The 19184-nt window shown below is 36.7% G+C and overlaps 1 protein-coding gene across 4 annotated transcripts in view; it reads left to right on the forward strand.

Moving 5' to 3' along the window:
• TGFBRAP1 (transforming growth factor beta receptor associated protein 1) overlaps positions 1 to 15717 on the forward strand; it is a 60435-nt gene extending 44718 nt beyond the window's left edge. For all 4 annotated transcript variants that reach the window (XM_074299706.1, XM_074299705.1, XM_074299703.1 and 1 more), the window contains exons 10-13: positions 2989 to 3135; positions 3808 to 3967; positions 11572 to 12005; positions 13830 to 15717. In XM_074299706.1, coding sequence (XP_074155807.1) covers positions 2989 to 3135; positions 3808 to 3967; positions 11572 to 12005; positions 13830 to 14006 — 918 coding nt within the window. In that variant the 3' untranslated portion in view covers positions 14007 to 15717. The remainder of the gene's footprint in view (positions 1 to 2988; positions 3136 to 3807; positions 3968 to 11571; positions 12006 to 13829) is intronic.
• The last annotated feature ends 3467 nt before the right edge of the window (positions 15718 to 19184 follow it).

Genomic DNA, 19184 nt, shown 5'->3' on the forward strand with positions numbered 1-19184 from the left:
TGGTGAGCCCTATATGTTAGGAAAATTATTTTTACAGTTAAAAAGCATAGATGATGGGGATAGCTAGATATTACAGTAGATAGAGCACCGACTGTGGAGTAAGGAAGACCTGAATTCAAATTCGGCCTCAGCCACTTAACATTTCCTAACCGTGTGACCCTGGATAAGTCGTTTAACTGGAATTTTTGCTTTGCCTCTCCCCTCCCCCCCAAAAAAAAAGCTAGAGGATAGTTTGGACTATGGAGACAATTGTGCAAAGAGTCTAAAAGCGGAAGAGATGCAGATTAAAAGAAGTGGAAGAAATGTCTGTCCCTCTATGAAAAGCACTGAACTGCCTGAGTTCACCTAGAACTATGGGGATAGAGCTTGCAGTCTAGTGGGGCACCTTTGGCTAAAACTAGTTTTTTTGTCTTGAACAAGTTGTCTTGGATTTCAGTACCCTTGGGTGGTTTAGTGAAGAGTGTGCAATAGGCTGTTTTCAGAGAGGACATGGAAGTTGCTGTTAATCAGTGACAGCACTGGAAACGGACATCATACTTTGTGTTTTAAAATGTTGATCTTGGGGGCAGCTAAGTGGAGCAGTGGATAGCCCTCAAGTCAGGAGGACTTGAGTTCAAATGTGGCATCAGACACTTAATACTGCCTGGCTGTATGATCCTGGACAAGTCACTTAACCCCAGCCCTGGGGGGGGGGGGGGGGGGGAGGGAAATGTTGATCCTATATTACTAAAGAGGTTTAGTCAGTAGATGAGGAAGTTTGAAGAGCACTCGTCCAATAAATAGGTTCTTTCTCCAAGAACTCAATAGACTTTGCTTTTGACAATATCCACACATTTCTTGGAATATTTTTTTTGAATTCGACCATATTGTTTTCTCATAAAAGCTTATTTTCTTATCTTTCCTAAACCTGTTATATTGAAAACACTTATAAATATTATGAAGACAAATAACAGTTCTAGGTCTCTTTAGAGATTATCTAGCAGAGGAATTTTGTTAAAAATGTTAAAAATGTGTTAAAAAAAAGTGTTAAAAATGTCTAAAATAGTGAATGATTCAAAAATCATTTCTATGACTTTTTCCATTTTGTTATTATTTTGTCCTCTCTCCCTTTCCTATATATTTCCTTTATCATTAAATTTCCCATGAAATAACTTTTCAGTTCTTTGAGTACACATCAGCTGATAGGAACTTGTAAGGTGGCAAGCAGCAACCATGGTATTTAAGTATTTGTCACTTAAAACAGTTCACAGATTTATTTGGACAATTTATATGCATCTAACTATTGAATCAACTAGTTAATGGTCATTTGTAAAGGCCCTTTAAATGGGCGGTGCCATAGTGCAATGGGAGATTGAGTGCCCCAGGAAGTATTCTCTGTGGATATTAGGACTGCCCTGTGGGTGGGATCTTGGCCACATTGAGATAGCTTCGTAATGTCACCCGTAATGGGTGACTCTCTCACTGATTGGCTGTGTGTGTGACCTCACAGGCCCTTTATAAGCCCACTGCAGACAGCAGTCACTCTCTTCACCCTGGCTCCCTAGCCTGGGTGGCCAAGCCGAGATGGATAGCCGAAAGAGGTAAGGATTTTGGTAGTGAACACGTGGGTCTTCTGACCAGGTGTTCACTAGGGAACCAGCAAGTCAGGGCATCAAGTCAGGGCATTATGTGAGTAGGTATAATAAAGGCTTTTAAGATTTCACGTGGCTGTTCTTGAGTACGCTACCGGTTATTAAACTATAGATTCAAGAGATCATGGCCAGAGACCTTTGAAGGCCTCAGAGGAGGCGAGCTGGGTAGAGCTCACACTGCAAAGGTCAGTGGTCAAAGGTACTCTGTTGGGCCTAGGGCAGACTAGTAATTGTAACTGCCAGGAGGGCATGTTACAGTCATTTTTTTAAATTTAAATTTTTTGTTACATTTTAAGTTCCAAGTTGTCTCCTTTCTTTCCTCATCATAGAAGTACACCATTTGACATAGGTAGATGTGTGTGTGTGTATATATATATATATATATATATATATATACACACTCACATGTGATATATGTGTGTGTGTATGCATGTATTTAAAATTATACTATGCATAGTTCTATTAAATGTTTCTTTGGAGATGGATATATCTTCATAGGTCCTTTGTAGTTGATTTGAGTATTTATAACACTCAGAATAAATTAATCATTCACATTAATATTTCTGTTACTGTATACAACATTTCACTCTTCTTTATTTCATACAAGTTGTTCTTTCCTTATTTGTCTAAAATCAACTTGCTCAACATTTCTTATAGCACAGTAATAATATTCTACCAGGTCACTTTTTTTGTAGTAATGATCTTTCAGTTGTTCTTCAGCAAGAAGACTTTTTTTTTTTTTTTTTAGGTGAATTGTAGATTGATCCAAGTTGTTATACCTCATATTGCCAAAAAAGCAAACACTTTATTTTCTCTGTACAGCCTTTACTGTGTAGTGAGGCAGAGGCTAGAGCACTGGACCAGAAATCAAGAAGTCCAAAATTCAAATTTGGCTTCAGGCACTTAATTAGCTATGTGACCCTAGGCAAGTATCTGCCTCAGTTTCCTCAACAATAAAATGGAGATGTTTGCACCTATCTCCCAGGTTGTTGTGAAAATCAAATGGGATGCTGTTTGTAAAAAATGATTATCACAATGTCTTTCACATGTCTGGTGATGTGTGTTTGTGTGTGTGTACATGCACATGCTTGTCCTCTTCTTTCCCTAACTGTGTCTTTTCATCTGAATTTTAATAAAGAAGTTTCAACATTTAATTTGATCTCAGGTTCTTACTATGATCTTATGTTGTTTAAATCTTTACTAGTATGAATCTCACATTGCTTTGTGCTTGCATGCTGTTATTCAGTATTATTAATAATTAATTTCTTGAAGTGTGAAATATACAGTAACTACAACAGGGAAAAAAAAATAAGGTGACTTGGAAAAGCCTAATATCTAAAATGTCATCTTTTTTCAGGTTGGAGTTCAGATTTTTACCAAGAGACCTTTAGAAGATCAGCAGAAAGATATCTTTAACCCAGATGACATCATCAACTGCCTTAAAAAATACCCTAATTCTATTATTAAGTACCTGGAACATCTAGTTGTGGACAGGAAAGTACAAGTAAGTGCTTCAGAAATTCTTAGTCTTCTCTCTACAAAGCTATTGATGCACTGGGTAAGAGCAGATTGGATGACCTCAGACATCCCTTCCAAGCCCAAGATGTCATGAAAAAAGTATAGGCTATGCTTTTGCAGTTATTGTGAGAAGAAGCTGAGTTCAATGATAGAATCTTTTACAGAGCACATTGAATAAAATTTTATTAACTACCTGATGTACCATATGAGTACTCAATAAGTACTTGAACTGTCTAGATGATTTCAAGAGGTCTCGGGACAAGAAGACCTTAAGCTGTATGCTCTAATGGTCTCCTCCTTCTCCCCTCTGCCCCCATTTCCACATTCAGCTTTTTTTCCCCTTCCCTATCTTCTTCTTGTTTCTCCCTAATTCATTTTTTAAAAAAAGTTGTGGTTTCTAGAACAGCTTTGAATTTCTAGGGAAGCTTTGAAGTTACATGTTGGTCTTTTGTCTTATTCGTCATGATTTTTGTTGGGGGTAGGGAAAATACTTTATAAACCTTAAAATTCAATGCCATGTAAAATTCTGTGCGAGTGTTTGTTAATTTCATTTAAAAGAGGGTTATTTTTGGTTCCTGTGGCAAAGTTTGTTTTTTTTTTAATTATTCATATGTGCAGTGATATAGTATATTATTTATTATTTACTCCTTTACTGCAGAAGGAGGAATATCACACACACTTAGCCATCCTCTATCTAGAGAAAGTACTTCAACAGAAGCCCAGTGCAAATGGGAACTGTGCTGAACTAACTGAAACTCAGGCAAAGCTGCGGAATCTGCTTCAAAAATCTGATCTGTACCGAGTCCACTGTCTGATAGGTAAGATCCACTTCATCTCAAGAGCATTCAGCATCCTCTTGACTTAGAAGTAATAGTTCACATCTGCAGAGTCATATACAATCATAAACTACTCTCTCCCTATTTGAGGGAGGTCCTAAAGGGTCTCTTGTTCCCATTTTACAAATGATGGAACTGGCACTTAGAAAGGTTAAAGGACTACAGCTGTGTAAGTCTCTGAGGCCTGGCTTGAAACAGATCTTCAGAGTCTAGCGTTCTTTCCACCATTTCACAGCATCCCCACCTTACCCCCACACACAGTTGCCTCTCTGAAGTTTCAGACTATAATTGTTTCTCACTTTACTTGATGAAAGTTAAATTGATTTAAATTTACAAGAGGCAGAAATATGAATAGCTTATTCCTCAGTATCTGTTTTTTAAGTTAAAGAGTTGGCATGACTTGGTCACTGTAGAGGGCCACAGATAAGACTCTTTAGTCTACTAAAAGGAACCCTACTGACAGTGTCTGGTACAGCTCCCCATACCCCTAAGGGCTCTGGGGCCTTCCTGAGAAGTCAGGGGGCGGTGACAACCTGTGTTGTGAAGCAGAATGATACCTGGTGGCAAACTATGTACAGTAGCAAGTTGTTTATGTGGTCCTGCATGCACAGTATATAGTTAGTGCATGCACAGTGTGCTATAGATATGTAAGGGTATTCGGGTATATAAGGCTGAGAGAATTTGGAATAACCTATGTATTCCATATCTGACCATCCACGTGAGTCCCACCTAAGATCAAGGACTCAGGCTGGTATCGAGATCCTCTAGAGAGCTGATCCAGACATTATAGATCACTGGTACTTCCATGAATTTAGCATAAGATTGCACATTGAATTGTTTGGAATCTTTTTTGATGCTTGCCATGCTTTTTCCTTCTGAATTTGACCTGGAAAAGTACATTATAATACTCTCTCCCTCACTCAGAAAAAGAAAATTCATTCACCATGGAAGCACAGCTCTTCAACTGGCAATAAAAGTTCTAATTTTACATTTAAAGGTACCAGTAAGTCACACCGACACTTATTGAGAGCAGCCATTTTCCAAACTGCTGAGTGCTTTTGGAGACGTTATGGAACCATTGATTAGGCTTGCATGCTGCAAATTTATGCCAACCTCAGCTTTGACGTTTCATAAATCCTTTAATCTTGGATTAACTTAATTGTATTTTTCATGGCTGCTATTCCAAGCCTTCTCAAGCCATCACCTCCATCCCATTTCTTTTTCCTTGAGTTAGTGATTTGTCTTGTTTTTTTGGAAGTACAATTAAATAAATTTTTCTAATTAATTTTTTAAACTAGTAACTTTAGTTACTTCAGTTACAGTAGTAGCATGCTCCCACGAGATACTAAATGACATTATTCTAAGGCTGCAGACCAGTAGGGAAGTATGAAGGTGTTGTTTAATGGTAACAACTTCATTTGATGAACACTTCATATTGAATTTTGTGTTTTCTTGCTTCATTTATTATAATGTATTTGTTAATAAGTAAATTAAATAAATATATATTATATTTATATAATATATATTAATATATTTTATATATATATATATATATATATATATGATATATATATATTAAATATAGTGATTTTTTTTAAGCCTTCCAAACATTCCTTAAGCAAGATAAAATTTATCCTAAAACTCCTTGTTATAGATAGATGTGTTTATATGGAAGATGGCCATATTATAGTAGAAACTGACTGGACTTCAATTTAGAAAACCTCTGCTTCCTCACTCCCTCAACTTCTCTGAGTTCTACAATACTCATCTGTAAAAGGAGAATAATAGTAATTGTTTGTCTTTCACAGACATATTGTGAGGATAAAGTGAGATATGCTTGAAAGTCCTTTGTAAAGTGTAATGTAAATTGTAATGTTGTTGGTCAGTATTATTAATATTCATGAAGAGGCAGCATATTCTAATGGATAAAGGATTGGTTTTCGGTTCAGGAAGTCATGGGTTCAACAGTGCCTCTGACCTTGGGCAAGTCACTTACCTTCATGGCCTCAGAAGTTTTTCCAAGAATACAAGTTGCAGCAAAGAAGCCAGTTTGCATTGATGGAAGGAGTTTCCTCATTTCAGAGTCCCCTATACTTTTAAAATCACAGGTCTAGTCCAGAAGAAAATTGAACAGAACTAAAAAAAAAGAGTAGCCATAGGTTAAATACTCAAAGAGTATTTTGGAGAAGACTGATTATTAAAAACATTTGTTTCTAAAATATGCAGAAAAGCTTCAAACTCTCTCTTGGTATTCAAGACCTTCCAAACTATTCACATGACATGATCACCAGTACTGTTGGCTTCAAGATAGCTTTATAGTTTGAACTTACATTGCTTGTTCCACTTGATGATTGGCAACAGCATCAAACTAGACTGATGGACACCTGCCCTTATTCTATGTGGTTCCCTCTCCCATTTCTATGCCTTTTCAAACCCTGTTTTCCTTGCCTGTAATGGGCCCACTTACTCCCTTCTCCTATTTAAATGCCTCCCCTTCTTCCAACTCCAGGAGAAGAAATACAGAAATACCACAATACAGCTTCTGTGAAGCCTTTCCTTCTTCCCACCAGCTATGGTAGCATTCTCTTCCCACTTTGTTTGAATCTTTCTTTTATATGCTCTTAGCTAAATGTATGCACATTTACCATGTAATTGTAATTGTAGATGCCATATTCCTCTAAGATATTGTAAATTTTTTGAGAATAGTGCCCCTTTTTTAATCTTTATGTTCCTAGAGCCAGTATAGTATAGCGGAAAGAGTGCCAAGAAATTGAGATTCAAGTCTTGTCTCTTCCACTTACTTGGATAAGACAAGAATATCTCTCTGCCTCAGTTTCCTCATCTGTAAAATGAGGGGCTTGGTCTGTGTCCTCTTAGGTCCCTTTCAGCTCATCTTGTATTACATAGAGTAGACATTTAGTCAATTCTTAAATTGAATTTAATCATCAAACATCCACGATATGCAAGGCATAATACTAGGTGCTAAAGATACAAAAATGAATCAGTGCTTGTCTTAAGTATTTTCCCTTCTGTCAGAGAGTTATAATAAGAGAATAATTTGCAATGAGAGAGAGTACTAACAAATAGAAAAATTAAGAAGAGTTTAACTAAAGTGGTGATACATTGGCTGAACTTTGAAGGAAGCATACAGTTCTAAGAGGAAAAAGAGAGGAGGAAGTACCTTTCAGCTACACGCTTTGGAAAGTCTGTGTAAAAGCATGGAGAAAGCGGAGGGAGTATCAAGTTTGGAAACAATTAGTAAGCCAGTTTGGCCAGAAAGTAAGTTGTATCAAGAAGAGTAATACAAAACAAATTTGGAGGAGTGGATTGTGGAGGCTTTTAAATGCCAACCTGAGAAATGTACATTTTATCCCAGCATTAATAGGGCCACCAAAGATTTTTCGGCAGTTTAATAATATGGTCAGATACCTTAAGAAGATGATTTTGGCATCTGTAAAAAAGATGAACTGGGGAGGAAAAACATCAAAGAACTGAGCCTAGGAATCACGAGGATGCCAATGAAAATCCAGTCAAGAAATAAGGTGGTGGCCATGTGTGTAGAAGAGGATGAAAATAAGATGCCAAGATTCAGTTGACGAGACTTGGCAACTAATTGAATTTGGAAGGTGAGGGCAAGGGAGGAGTTAATTCTTGAGGTAGAGAACCTTGGTAACTAAAAATATGAGAATGCTTTCAGCAGAAATAAGAGAAATTAGAATTTGAATGTGTTTAGTGGGATCAGAACTAGTTCTATTTTGGATATGTTGAATTTGAGAAGCCAGTGGGGCAAACTAAGTGGACATGTCTAGCAGATAATTGACTAGAGTTCAGAAAAGAGGTTAGGGTTAAATATAAGAATTTATGCATATCATAATTGGTATGAAGATCACAAATAAAAGCTAAAGTTTGCATAGGTCTTCACAATGACCCTGTGAGGTAAATATTGCAAATATTGTTCTCTCCAAATTCGCCCCCAGGCTCGGTAAGTGAATTGATCATACAATGATCACATAGTGGCTGAGGTGGATTCAAGCTTGGGTCTTCTTGACATCAAATCTAGCATTTTATGAGAGATAGAGAGACGCAAGAGAGACTGAGGAGAAACAGATGTGTGGAAGTAACCAGGAAAACAATTAGATTGAGTGCTGAGAAAATACCATGCACTGATTGTTGGGAAGACAGTTTTAGCCCATAGTAGAATTAGAAACCATATTACAAAAGGTTTAGAAATATGTAGGAATCCTTTATCTTTATTTTGAGTTGGGGGATTGTCTTCTTCCTTCCCCCACCAAAAAAAGAAGACCGCTATTGAGACAGACATTGTTGGAAAAGGTTTGGAGGGAGGTACAGCAAGCAGAATAATTTGTGGTGGAGGCTTGTGGAATTCATTATATCCTTTTTAATCAAGTAAATGGTATGAAATGAGAGTTATGGTTTCATTTGGAGTTAACTTTCTGTGTTCTGTTTATATTTTGTTTATGTAAATGCTCTTATTTGGTATTTAAGTTCAAAATTAAAACTTTTTTTGAGTTTGAGAAGTGGAAACAATAGTATAGGTTTTTTTTTTTTTTTTTCTTCCATAAGAGTTTGGCTATGAGGGAAAAGAAATACAGAATGAGAGTGACTATAAGAGGGAGAAGAAATACAGAAATATAGAATTTAATCCTGATAGATTTTTGTTTGTTTTGTTTTTGATGATAGGGAGACCTGAGCCTGTTTGTAGATGACAGCTAAGGAGCCAGTATATAGTTATTGAAGAAGAGCCAAAAGAAATGATTGAAGGGGAAAGTTTATGGAAAGGAGGGATTAAATAGACACTGGATTTATCAAGGAAAAGAGCCACCTCTAGTCAAGATACTCCAGAAGCAAATGACACAACAAAGGAAAATAAACTGAAGTTTTGAATTGTGAAATAGGAAAAAGATCATGGCCGATAGCCTTGATTTCCTCAGTAAATTAAGAGGTAAAATCCTCTATCGATAAGGAATGGTGAAGAGGTTTTAGGAGATTTGAGACCAGTAGAGGGGACAGTATCTGAGGGAGGTATAATGGAGTGTCAGGGGAAAATAAAAGTATTACTGTACAGCTATTAGGGTTCTTTTGAGATTATATCACATAAATTTGTTGTGGATTTAACAAATTCTGTAGCTTCCTCAGATTTACTGTCTGGCTCGTGACAAATTTTTTCCCCTGACATCCAAGGGCACCCCCTCCCTCTACTCTCTCAGCTGAGAACTTTTGCCTCCTATTTCACTGAAAAATTTGAGACCATTCTCCAACCACTGCCCACTCTTCTTACACATTAAGTTGTCTCTGTCACTATTTCCTTCTTAATCCTTGTTTCACATTAACTAGACTCTTCTCCTTGCTAAGACAAGAAATATGCATAAGTAATTCCCCTTTCTTCACTTTTACAAAAGATTAACCCCTCTCTCTCATTAATCTTCTTCTCTATGCGCTATTTATTCTCTTTCTATATGCTCTATGTTTCTCTGCCACCTATGAAAATGCACATGTTGCTATTGTCCTTAAAAAAAATCCTAATTTGATCCAACCCCACTAGCTATTGTCCTATATCTCTCCTTCCTTTCTTGGCTAAACTTATTAAGAAGTTCATCCATGCTTCCACTTTCTTCTCCTTCTCACTTTTTAATTTTTTTTTTTTTTAACTCAATTGCAGTCTGGCTTTTGACATTGTTTAATTGAAACTGCTTTCTCTAAAATTACCAATGATCTCTTAATCACCAAATCTAATGGTCTTAATGCTTATCCTTCTAGCTTTTGCTGTTGTTGATCCCCTCCTCCTCCTCCTTAATACTCTCTTTTCTCTGAATTTTCCTGATTCTCTCTCATGGTTCTCCTACCTGAATACTCAGTCTTTAAGTATTCACTTTTTTGGATCTTTATCCAGGTCACACTACTAACCCTGGTTCTTCCTCTTCTATGCTATTTCACTTGGTGATCTCAGTTCAAATAGATTCAATCATTGTCTCTATACAGATGATTCTTAGATCTATTTATCCAGCTCTAAATATTCTCCTGACTCTAGTCACACATCTCTAATTTCCTGTGAAATATTTCAAACTGGATATCCTTTAGATGCCTCAAATTAAATAGGTGCAAAAAGAACTAATTATCTTCTCCCCCAAACTCTTCCTTCTTCCTAGCTTTTCCATTACCACTACTTTCCAGTTACCCAGTAACATAGGACTGTTACCCTCTCTTACCCTCTTTTATTTAATCCCACCTTTCTCAATCTCTGTTAATGCTAGTGGCTTTCCTTTAAGATTTTCTCCAGTTTATCCTGCGTGTGCATATGTTTGTGATATACATATCTATATACATATGTATGTGAAATATATATATATATATATGTAAACAGCTCTGTCTAACGGGAGAAAACACACACACAGCAACTATATAAGCAAGATAGATGTGACACATAGTGTGTGTGTATATATATATAGAGAGAGAGAGAATAAGAGTTGGAAGAGAATAACAGAGTTGGAATTTAGCAAAGTACATGCAATGAGAGGAAGAGGAATAAAGGAATTCACGGTCAGAGGACAGCATAATTTTGAACTAGTAAAGTCTCTACTGAAAAAACAGGGAAGACTAGAGGGATATAACGAAAACAAGGAATACATTAGAAAAGCCTTCAACTTGTCCAACTCAAACCAGAATTACATGTAACTATACATACTACAGTTCTGCTTTATTTCATCATCTGTCTTCTTTGTGATAGGAAGGATCCCTTAATTATTACTTCAATTTTTACACTTTTTTTTTTTGGAGGCACAGAAATGAAGTAACTTACACAGCTTACCTAGGGTAAAAATGAGATTAGAACTCAGGTTTTCCTTTTTCTATCTGATTATGTTTCTAATTTGAAAGATTAGAAATATTAAAACATCCTTAGAATAATTTATATATATCTATATTCACTATAATCTATATTCACTCAATATGTAAATTTCTCTCAAGGCGCAAACATAAATTGACATAGCATTAGGAGTCAGTGCTTGGATACTATGGGCCTGTTATTCCTCCAGTATAGGCTAACAATGGGGAATGGGATAGGGAATAAGCAGTTCTATAAAACTTTATAAGAGTTCCTATATTCCAGGGACTGTTAGGTGGCTTTTGTATGTGGTGGTGTCAACCTGAAGTCAATGAGAGACTTTCTATTAGAACTGGAGGTAATTGATGAAACTGTAACCAAGGCCTTTTCTCTGCTGAAACATTTGATATCCTTACTTCTGAAATTTTGAAAAATATCCATTCCAAAGACATGTGTAATGGTTATATAAAGAGAGTTTGTATTATGCATGATTTTCCAGGGCCTGAATACCAAGCAAGAAGGTGCATGAAAACATTAACTTTGTCATCTAGATGGCAGTATTTAGCAACATCTGTAATCTCCCCAGCTAGGTTATATTTTCTATAATGAATTTTACTTTTATGTGTTCTTAAAGTAAAAGGCACATGAAAGAAAATTGAATGGGGCTGGAACTTAGGGAAAAGCTCAGATGCTCCTTTGGGTTATATTTCCCTCTGATTTTTAAGCAGCTTGTTCCCTTTGACAGATAAAATCCAGGGGACCAGTCTTTATATGGAAAGTGCAATATTACATGGAAAGCTAGAGGAGCATGACAGAGCCCTGCACATTCTGGTACATGAGCTAAAAGACTTCTCTGCGGCTAAGGATTACTGCCTGTGGATTTCTCAGGGTAAAGACCCTTTGTACCGGCAGCGGCTTTTCCACATGCTGCTCTCTGTTTACCTAAAGCCGGGACCCTCTGACTGTGATCTGGTCTTGGCTGCTGTGGACCTCTTGAACCACCACGCCACCGAGTTCGATGCAGCTCAGGTTTTACAGCTGGTGCCTGACACCTGGTCAGTTCAGCTTCTGGCCCCTTTCCTTACCAGGGCCATGAGGGAAAGCCTTCACACCAAGAGGATGACGCAAGCTGCATTGGGCCTGGCCAAATCAGAAAACTTACTCTACCAACATGATAAGGTGAGGAGGTTATTTTTGCCTGGTCAAGTTTGACCTGTTTGTAAAAGAAAATTGAGGTAGAGTGGAGGGGGTGGTTGTATTGCTTTTCATTCATAGAATCATAAGTTTAAGGAAGGGGCCTTAGAAATAGTCAAATTCAACCTCATTTTACTGAGGAAACTGAGAGAAGTTAAATAGCTTGTCTCAGGGTCACACAGTGGCAGCTAGATGGCAGAGGGGATGGTGCATTGGGCTTAGAATCAGGAAAATTCATTATCATGAGTTCAAATCTGGCTTCAGACACTTATTAGCTGTGTGACCCTGTTTGCAGGTCAGTGCTGTTTGCCTCAGTTTCTCATCTGTAAAATGAGTTGGAGAAGGAATTGGCAAACCAAGACAGTATCTCTGCTAAGAAAGCCCCAGTTGGAGTCACAAAGAGTTTGATACAATTGCCTTCAGGCAAGACCTGGGTTTGACTTCTGCCTCATACACTGAGGTCTTGCTGATTTCAGATTCAACATAACATTTCCATATACCACATAGCTTGTTGTTGTTTATGATTTGTTCCTTTCTGTAATCATGATAATTCAAAAATAAGTCCCCATTTAAATGTGGTATCAGTGGTGCAGCAAGTAGAAACTGGGGAGGGAAGCAGCAGCATGATGTATCTGGCTCCACTTCTTCCCTCCTGGGAATATCAGAAAGAAAAGCGTTAGGAAAGGATGTTTAATCCCTGGAGAATTCCTTGTTTTCCCTAGAGAGTTATATCGGCTTCCTTCCTTTTCCTCTTTCCATCTCCCAACTCCAGCCTTTTCCCAAGCTGTCTCCCATGACTACAATGCTTTACCTCATCTCCTGACTTCCCCAGTCTTCTTTAAGACCCAGCTAATCCTGTCTTCTACAGCAAGATTCCCAATCCTCTTTAGCTCTGGTTCCTTCCCACTGAAGTTATCTCTAATTTGCCCTATATGTACATTTGGTACGCCGTTCTTTGCATGTTGTCTTTCCCGTTAGATGGTGAACATCTGAAAGCAGAAGCTATCTTTTGCTTTTCTTTGTATCCCCAGTGCTTAGCATGGTCTCTGGCACATAGATGCACTTCATAAACGTTTAATGACTGCTAGCTAACAGTCATCATTAGATATGCATTGTTAGCCTACTAGATCGTGCTTATATAGTACAGTAATTTTGCATTTTAGGAAACACAAGGCTCAAATCGGGAATGAATCAGACTGTCAACAACAGATATGTCTCAGAATATTTTCCAAACTTGTGCCATTAATTAGTTGTGTAATCTTGGGGGAATTATTTCACTTTTTGGGGTCTTACTTTCCTTCCCTTGAAAATGAAAGAGTCCAATAAAGATGACCTTTATGGCCCTTTGCAGATCTAACTTTGGTTAAAATAACAGAAGCTTCAAAGTAGAATTGAGATTCTTTAGTCAACCAGACCAGCCACTGCTTTGGCTGGGATTTGGTTTGGTTTTGCAAAATTAGAAGTTGTTTCATTAACTTATACCCAGCATTTATTCAGCATCTACTATGTGCCAGGCATGGTGCTAAGTACTTTATAGCTATTGTCTGCAACTTGTAGTTGCAGTGAGTGATCTTATTTAGTTTGTATTTTGTACAAGGTCCCATTTTGTCTTAACCTTTTCAAGAAACTAATGGTAAATGACTTATAGAACCAATGATTTGATATATCTCTCCAGAAAAATTTTCAATTTTTAAATATTAAACTATTAAGTATTTTTAATAAATATAAAGTATTAAAATATTAAAGACAGTATTTTTAAATATTACTAGAAGATACTTAAGATTCATGATTTTTATTTCCTTTTTACAGATAAAATTAAAAGGAATCCCAGTTCGGCTGTCAGACAGAAACCTTTGCCAGATATGTGAAAGTCCCTTTTGTGAGCCTGTGTTTGTTAGGTATCCAAATGGTGGTGTTGTCCACACTCATTGTGCTGCAAAGAAACACACGAACCCTAACTCATCTAGCCCTGGCAGTCGGACTTGAAAAAGGCACATGTACATTTGAAAACATTTATTCCTTTACAAAATGTGCTGGATAAAAAGACTAGAGGACAGCTGCTCTTAACATCAAGATGAAGGGATTATACCCTGGGTGCTGGGAAGATTTCAGTCGATGTGAAATATGAACATTTAATTGCTGATCTTTTTTATGAATGTAAATGAAAATACCTTATAAGTAGAGACATTCAAGAGTGAACTTCTCTTTGTACATAGTAATCAAAAACAAATGTCTACTTTCTTCTGAAAGAAAAATGAACCTTTGTCAACAAGGCAAATCGTGAGGGAATTTAGAACTGACAAATTCCCTTCTTTCTTTCAAGAAACATAGATTTGCACTGAAAAATATTTTGCTATAATGTGACATGGTGGTAAGGATTCTTTTTTTTAATCCAAGGAAGTGGTCAGTGTTTAGAGATCTTGTTAAATAGAAGGGCTCACATTGTGCCACTCACTCTCAAGATCCTGCATTAATCACGGTCAATACAGCACATCCATTTTAGGGGTCTACATCCATTTTTCTAGGAATAGATCATGAACTATACTTTTGCTTTGAAATTGCTGGATTTGGGGAGCCACCTCTGTGTTGTTACTGTCCTCTGTTTCCCAACCCGTTATTTTGGTTGGCCAGATTTCCACTAAGCACTAGCCCTAGTTTTATTTTTTTGTTTTTCTTCTCAATGGAATATGATCGTATCTATTGGAAATAGCCTCTTATGGCTTAAAAAAACAAAAAACAACTTACCTTCAGGACCTAAAAGACAGTGACAGTAATTAAGTCAGTCTGCCTACTTAGTGGTCACATTTTCATTCCTACATCCTATAAAAGTGTTTCCTCACCTGCCTATATAAAATCTTACAACTAACATTGGACTAGAAGATTTTATTTTCAACTTAAATCATATTCACATTGACCTTTTTTTTTTGTCCCTAAATCCTTTTGATTTACTTAAGGTTTTTTTTTTTTTTTTTTCCTTCATTAACAATTTACCTCTTATCCAGAACTTGGATCATTAAAAGGGAATCACTCAGTGGAGACAAATGGAATGTTGTCTTCATGAGATACCTGTTTTGACCTCATGTATTTGGACAAGTGGTTCGAGAAAGCTGCCTTTGCACAAATGATGGAGAAATGCTTTCCCTGATGAGTGCTTTGTCCACTACTACAAGGAAAAAAAAACCATAAGGCAGTCTTGCCTCCCGATATCTTCATACTTTTTTAAACGTTTGTTAATAAAACGTGAAAATGCTTTTCATTCTCTAAAGATTTGGAATTCATGTTGTATTCTTGGAATAACATTACTGATCATCTAAAGCCACCATAATTGCATTGTCCTTTTTAAGATTTATTATAGGACACTGATTCGTGGTTAGAGTTTCTAGATAGAACTGACATTCAAGAAAACCACCCATGCAGCTAAATACAAGCACTATTTTGCTACCTGTGATAATTTAATAATACTAAATGGTGCCCTCCACTACTCTTCATCAACTACAGACTTGTAAAGATTTGCTGTTCAGCCCATTTCCAGTTCCATTACAAATATCCTAAATGTAATCTACTGTTTCTTTCCCCTTTTCTAATTCCAAGTGGGTAAAAAATTGTGTCACTACATTATTTGGGGATAAGGGGAATGTTATCATTCTCTAAACTCACTGTGGCTCTGTTATCTGAAGAATAAATTATTAAGAAATTATGCTCTGTAGCTGGACTATATCGGATGTAAATTAACTTGTGATTAATTCAGAACCTGCTCATGAATTTTGCACAGCCAATGACTCTGTTGCTTACAGAATGATTATAATATTGCACATGTTGTAATTACAACTTGTGAGTTTGAATTTATGCTCCATGAAGAATGGACACAAGTATGTGGAACACTGCACTTTTTAAAGTACTCCCTCCACAGTTTGCACAGAAGTTTGGATAAGTCTTGATGATAATGTCATCTTTTCACTGAACAAACAATAGTCCTGTGAAACTTATTTTAAGCATATATTAGGAACCAGATTTGAGCACTTCTCCATTTCTACCCTATTGGGGGTTTGGCACAAACAGTAGTCTGCTTTATTGTGCAGAATTATCTTAAACTTTGGAAGTAAACCCTTTCTTCTGTTTCCTGAAGTCCTTTCTTATTTTATAACTTAAAAAAAAAAAAAAAAAAAAAGATCCTTTCCAGTAGGATATCTACTATTTTGTAATCATGCTACTGTATGTTCACTCATTCTTGCTAGTAGATTTTGCATAACTCTGGTTTCATTCAGCATGATATAAACTGTTTACATTAATACTTTGTGGGCAATAATGTGCTATTTTAATGAACTACTTATCTGCTATTGCCTATAAAGTATTAATGTGTATTAAAGATATTATGTTTGCATTAGAGAATGTCATCTGAACTTCAAGCTAAAGAGTTGACATCCATAAGAATAATGAAACATGCTGCTACTTGAAAAGGGGGTAAGAGACAGGCACAATGTGTTAGCTGTGGTTTGCAATCAAGTTTATGCCTGTAATCCAACAAAAAGAACCCCTATTTTCTGCTTGCGCTCTGCAGAAAATTTTTATCCTTGCTACTCAGTTTTTTGACTTCTGATTATGTCAATACACAGGGCCAGAAATACACAGAATGTACAAATGTAAACATGGATTTTATTAAAATTCTTCTAATTCTTGGTTTCTTCCCATTGTTTTTTTTTTTTTTCCTTTTTAATGACATGTATTCCAAGGAATTTTTATTGTTCTCATTGTCTTTAAAGCTTTTAGTGGTCCTTCTCAGCATTTGATTTCTCAGCTCAGATAGAGCACCAGCCCTGAAGTCAGGAGGACCTGAATTCAAATTTGGCCCCAGACACATAACACTTCCTAGCTGTGTGACCCTGGGCAAGTCACTTAACCCCAATTGCCTCAGGGGGGGAAATTTATATTACAGACTTAAAAATCTTTTGCTGCTAAAGTCAGATTGTTATACTGCTCACTGCCATTAACTGCCTTCAGGCTAGTTATTCAGTGAAAGGGTCACTTTAAATCTTTCAGTGATTCTTCCCAGCATTTGTTAAACAGGTAGATCTTTTTAAAAATTATACTACAGATTTAACATATATTTCTACCATGTTTAACATATATTGGACTACTTGCCATCTTGGGAAGGGCATGGGGGAAGGGGGAAATTGGAACACAAGGTTTTGCAAGGGCTAATGTTGAAGAATTGTCCATGCATATGCTTTGAAAAATAAAAATCTTTAATAAAAAAAATGCACAACAGATTTATAAATCTTTTGCTTCTAAAGTCAGAATATTGTATTGTTCACTGCCATTAACTTCTTCAGGTTAGTTATTCTGTGAAAGGTTTGAAAGGATCACTTTAAAAAAGAATGTTTAAGCTTTCTTGTACCTTTCAACTCTAATTTGGCCCAATTAAGCAAGTAATAAATTAATGCAATTCTTGGGTTTCAGTAGGGAGTATTTTTCAGAGAATACAGTAATACTCTCCCACTTGTAGGAGTTTAACAAGATCTTAAATCAAAACAGCACAATGTCTAAAGTGAATTTTTATAACACTTCAAAATGCTTTCAGGTACAATTGATCCTCAGAACAATCATGGGACCTCTTACCAAATCCTTGTGGCAGGGCAAGTGGTAGTTTTCTGATTGACAGATAAGGAAACTGAGCCTGATCATCTTTTTGTTCTGTATTGTCTTCATTTTGCAGATGGAGAAACTATGAACCTTTCACTAAATTCCTCCTGTGCTACTTAATGTATAGAAATGGTCTTGGCAATTTAAAAGCAAGACTAGCAGCCTGCAATCTTCAGCATAATCTAAAGCTTCACAATGCTTTGAATGTTCCAGGCAAGGGAAATGGACTGTTATTCTTGTACCAGGCTAGTTGTCACTAGGCTGGTTGTAAGATGATGACTTTTTGGCAATAGCAATCCTTTAAAAAGCATTTTCCAAGGCTTAATGGGTGATATCTGTGTAAATGAGGACAGCTAGGTGGCACAGTAGATAAAGCACTGAATGTGTGTCAGGAAGACTCATCTTCATGAAGTCAAATCTAGTCTTAAACCCTAGGTGCGTAACAAAGGGGAATTCATTTAACCCTGTTAGTTTCCTTATCTGTAAAATGATCTGGAGAAAGAAATGGCAAAGTCCTACAGTATCTTTGTCAAGAAAACCTCAAAGAATTAGATACAACTGAATAGACTGAACAGCAATCTGTGAAAGTAGTGCCCATACCATGTCACAGATACTTAATATGTATCGGAAGAGCTGGTTGAAATCCTTACTCTTCAGTTTATTCCTGTGTGATCTGGAACTCTTCAGGGAAGGCCAGAAAATGCGATTTTACAAACTTTTAAAAATAGCCTTTGGAGGGAGAAAATAGCAATGTTAGAAATCTAATTCAACTTTGTCTTTTTATTTATCAATGAAGAAACAGATCCTGAGAGATCTGCCCAATAATACATCTAGAGAGTAAGTGTCAGAAGATGGATTCCAACCAGCATCCTCGACCCCTCCCCATTCTACTCCAAAGCGGCTCGCAAGATGCTGTGGATTTTCAGAACAGCAGGGAAATCCAAAGTGATGAGAGAGCAAGCATGTCAACTGAAGTTTTAAATGTGTCTGGTGGTAGAAGTAAGCTGGTATCTGAATCAGTTAAATGGACTGTGACTGGTGTATAGAGTAATTAGACATTAACTAACACCTCATTTACTCTGAGCAAATCTGTCAACCTTAGCATTTAAAATGAAACTGTATGTCAGTAAAGACCATATGGACCAGGAGTCCTTTCACCTTTTTAAAAAAGTTAAATGGACTCAGTACTGTCTTAAAAGCTTATTAACACATTGTTGGGAGACAGGTCACTTGAATTAATGAAGCCTAGTTTTCTGAGGATTGCATTCTGAGAAGTGAAATAAACAGCCATCATTCAGTGCACAGAGTAGGAAATGTCTAAGATGAGTTTCTATAGCAGTTAAGGTTTCCTGCACAGCCTGGTTTAATAAGGTTTCTGGTCATAGGAGATCAGGCTAGCAAGCCAAAAGGTATTCTGCCTTAAGATACCAAAGATTTCTAGGCAGAAGTAGGCTAACATTTCCCTAGAGTGTGGCTTTCTGGAAGGTAAAACATTCTCTTATTTTTGAAACTACTGTCATTAGG

This window comes from Sminthopsis crassicaudata, chromosome 3 (genome assembly GCF_048593235.1).
Source record: "Sminthopsis crassicaudata isolate SCR6 chromosome 3, ASM4859323v1, whole genome shotgun sequence".
In the NCBI taxonomy this organism is placed as follows: Eukaryota; Metazoa; Chordata; class Mammalia; order Dasyuromorphia; family Dasyuridae; genus Sminthopsis; species Sminthopsis crassicaudata.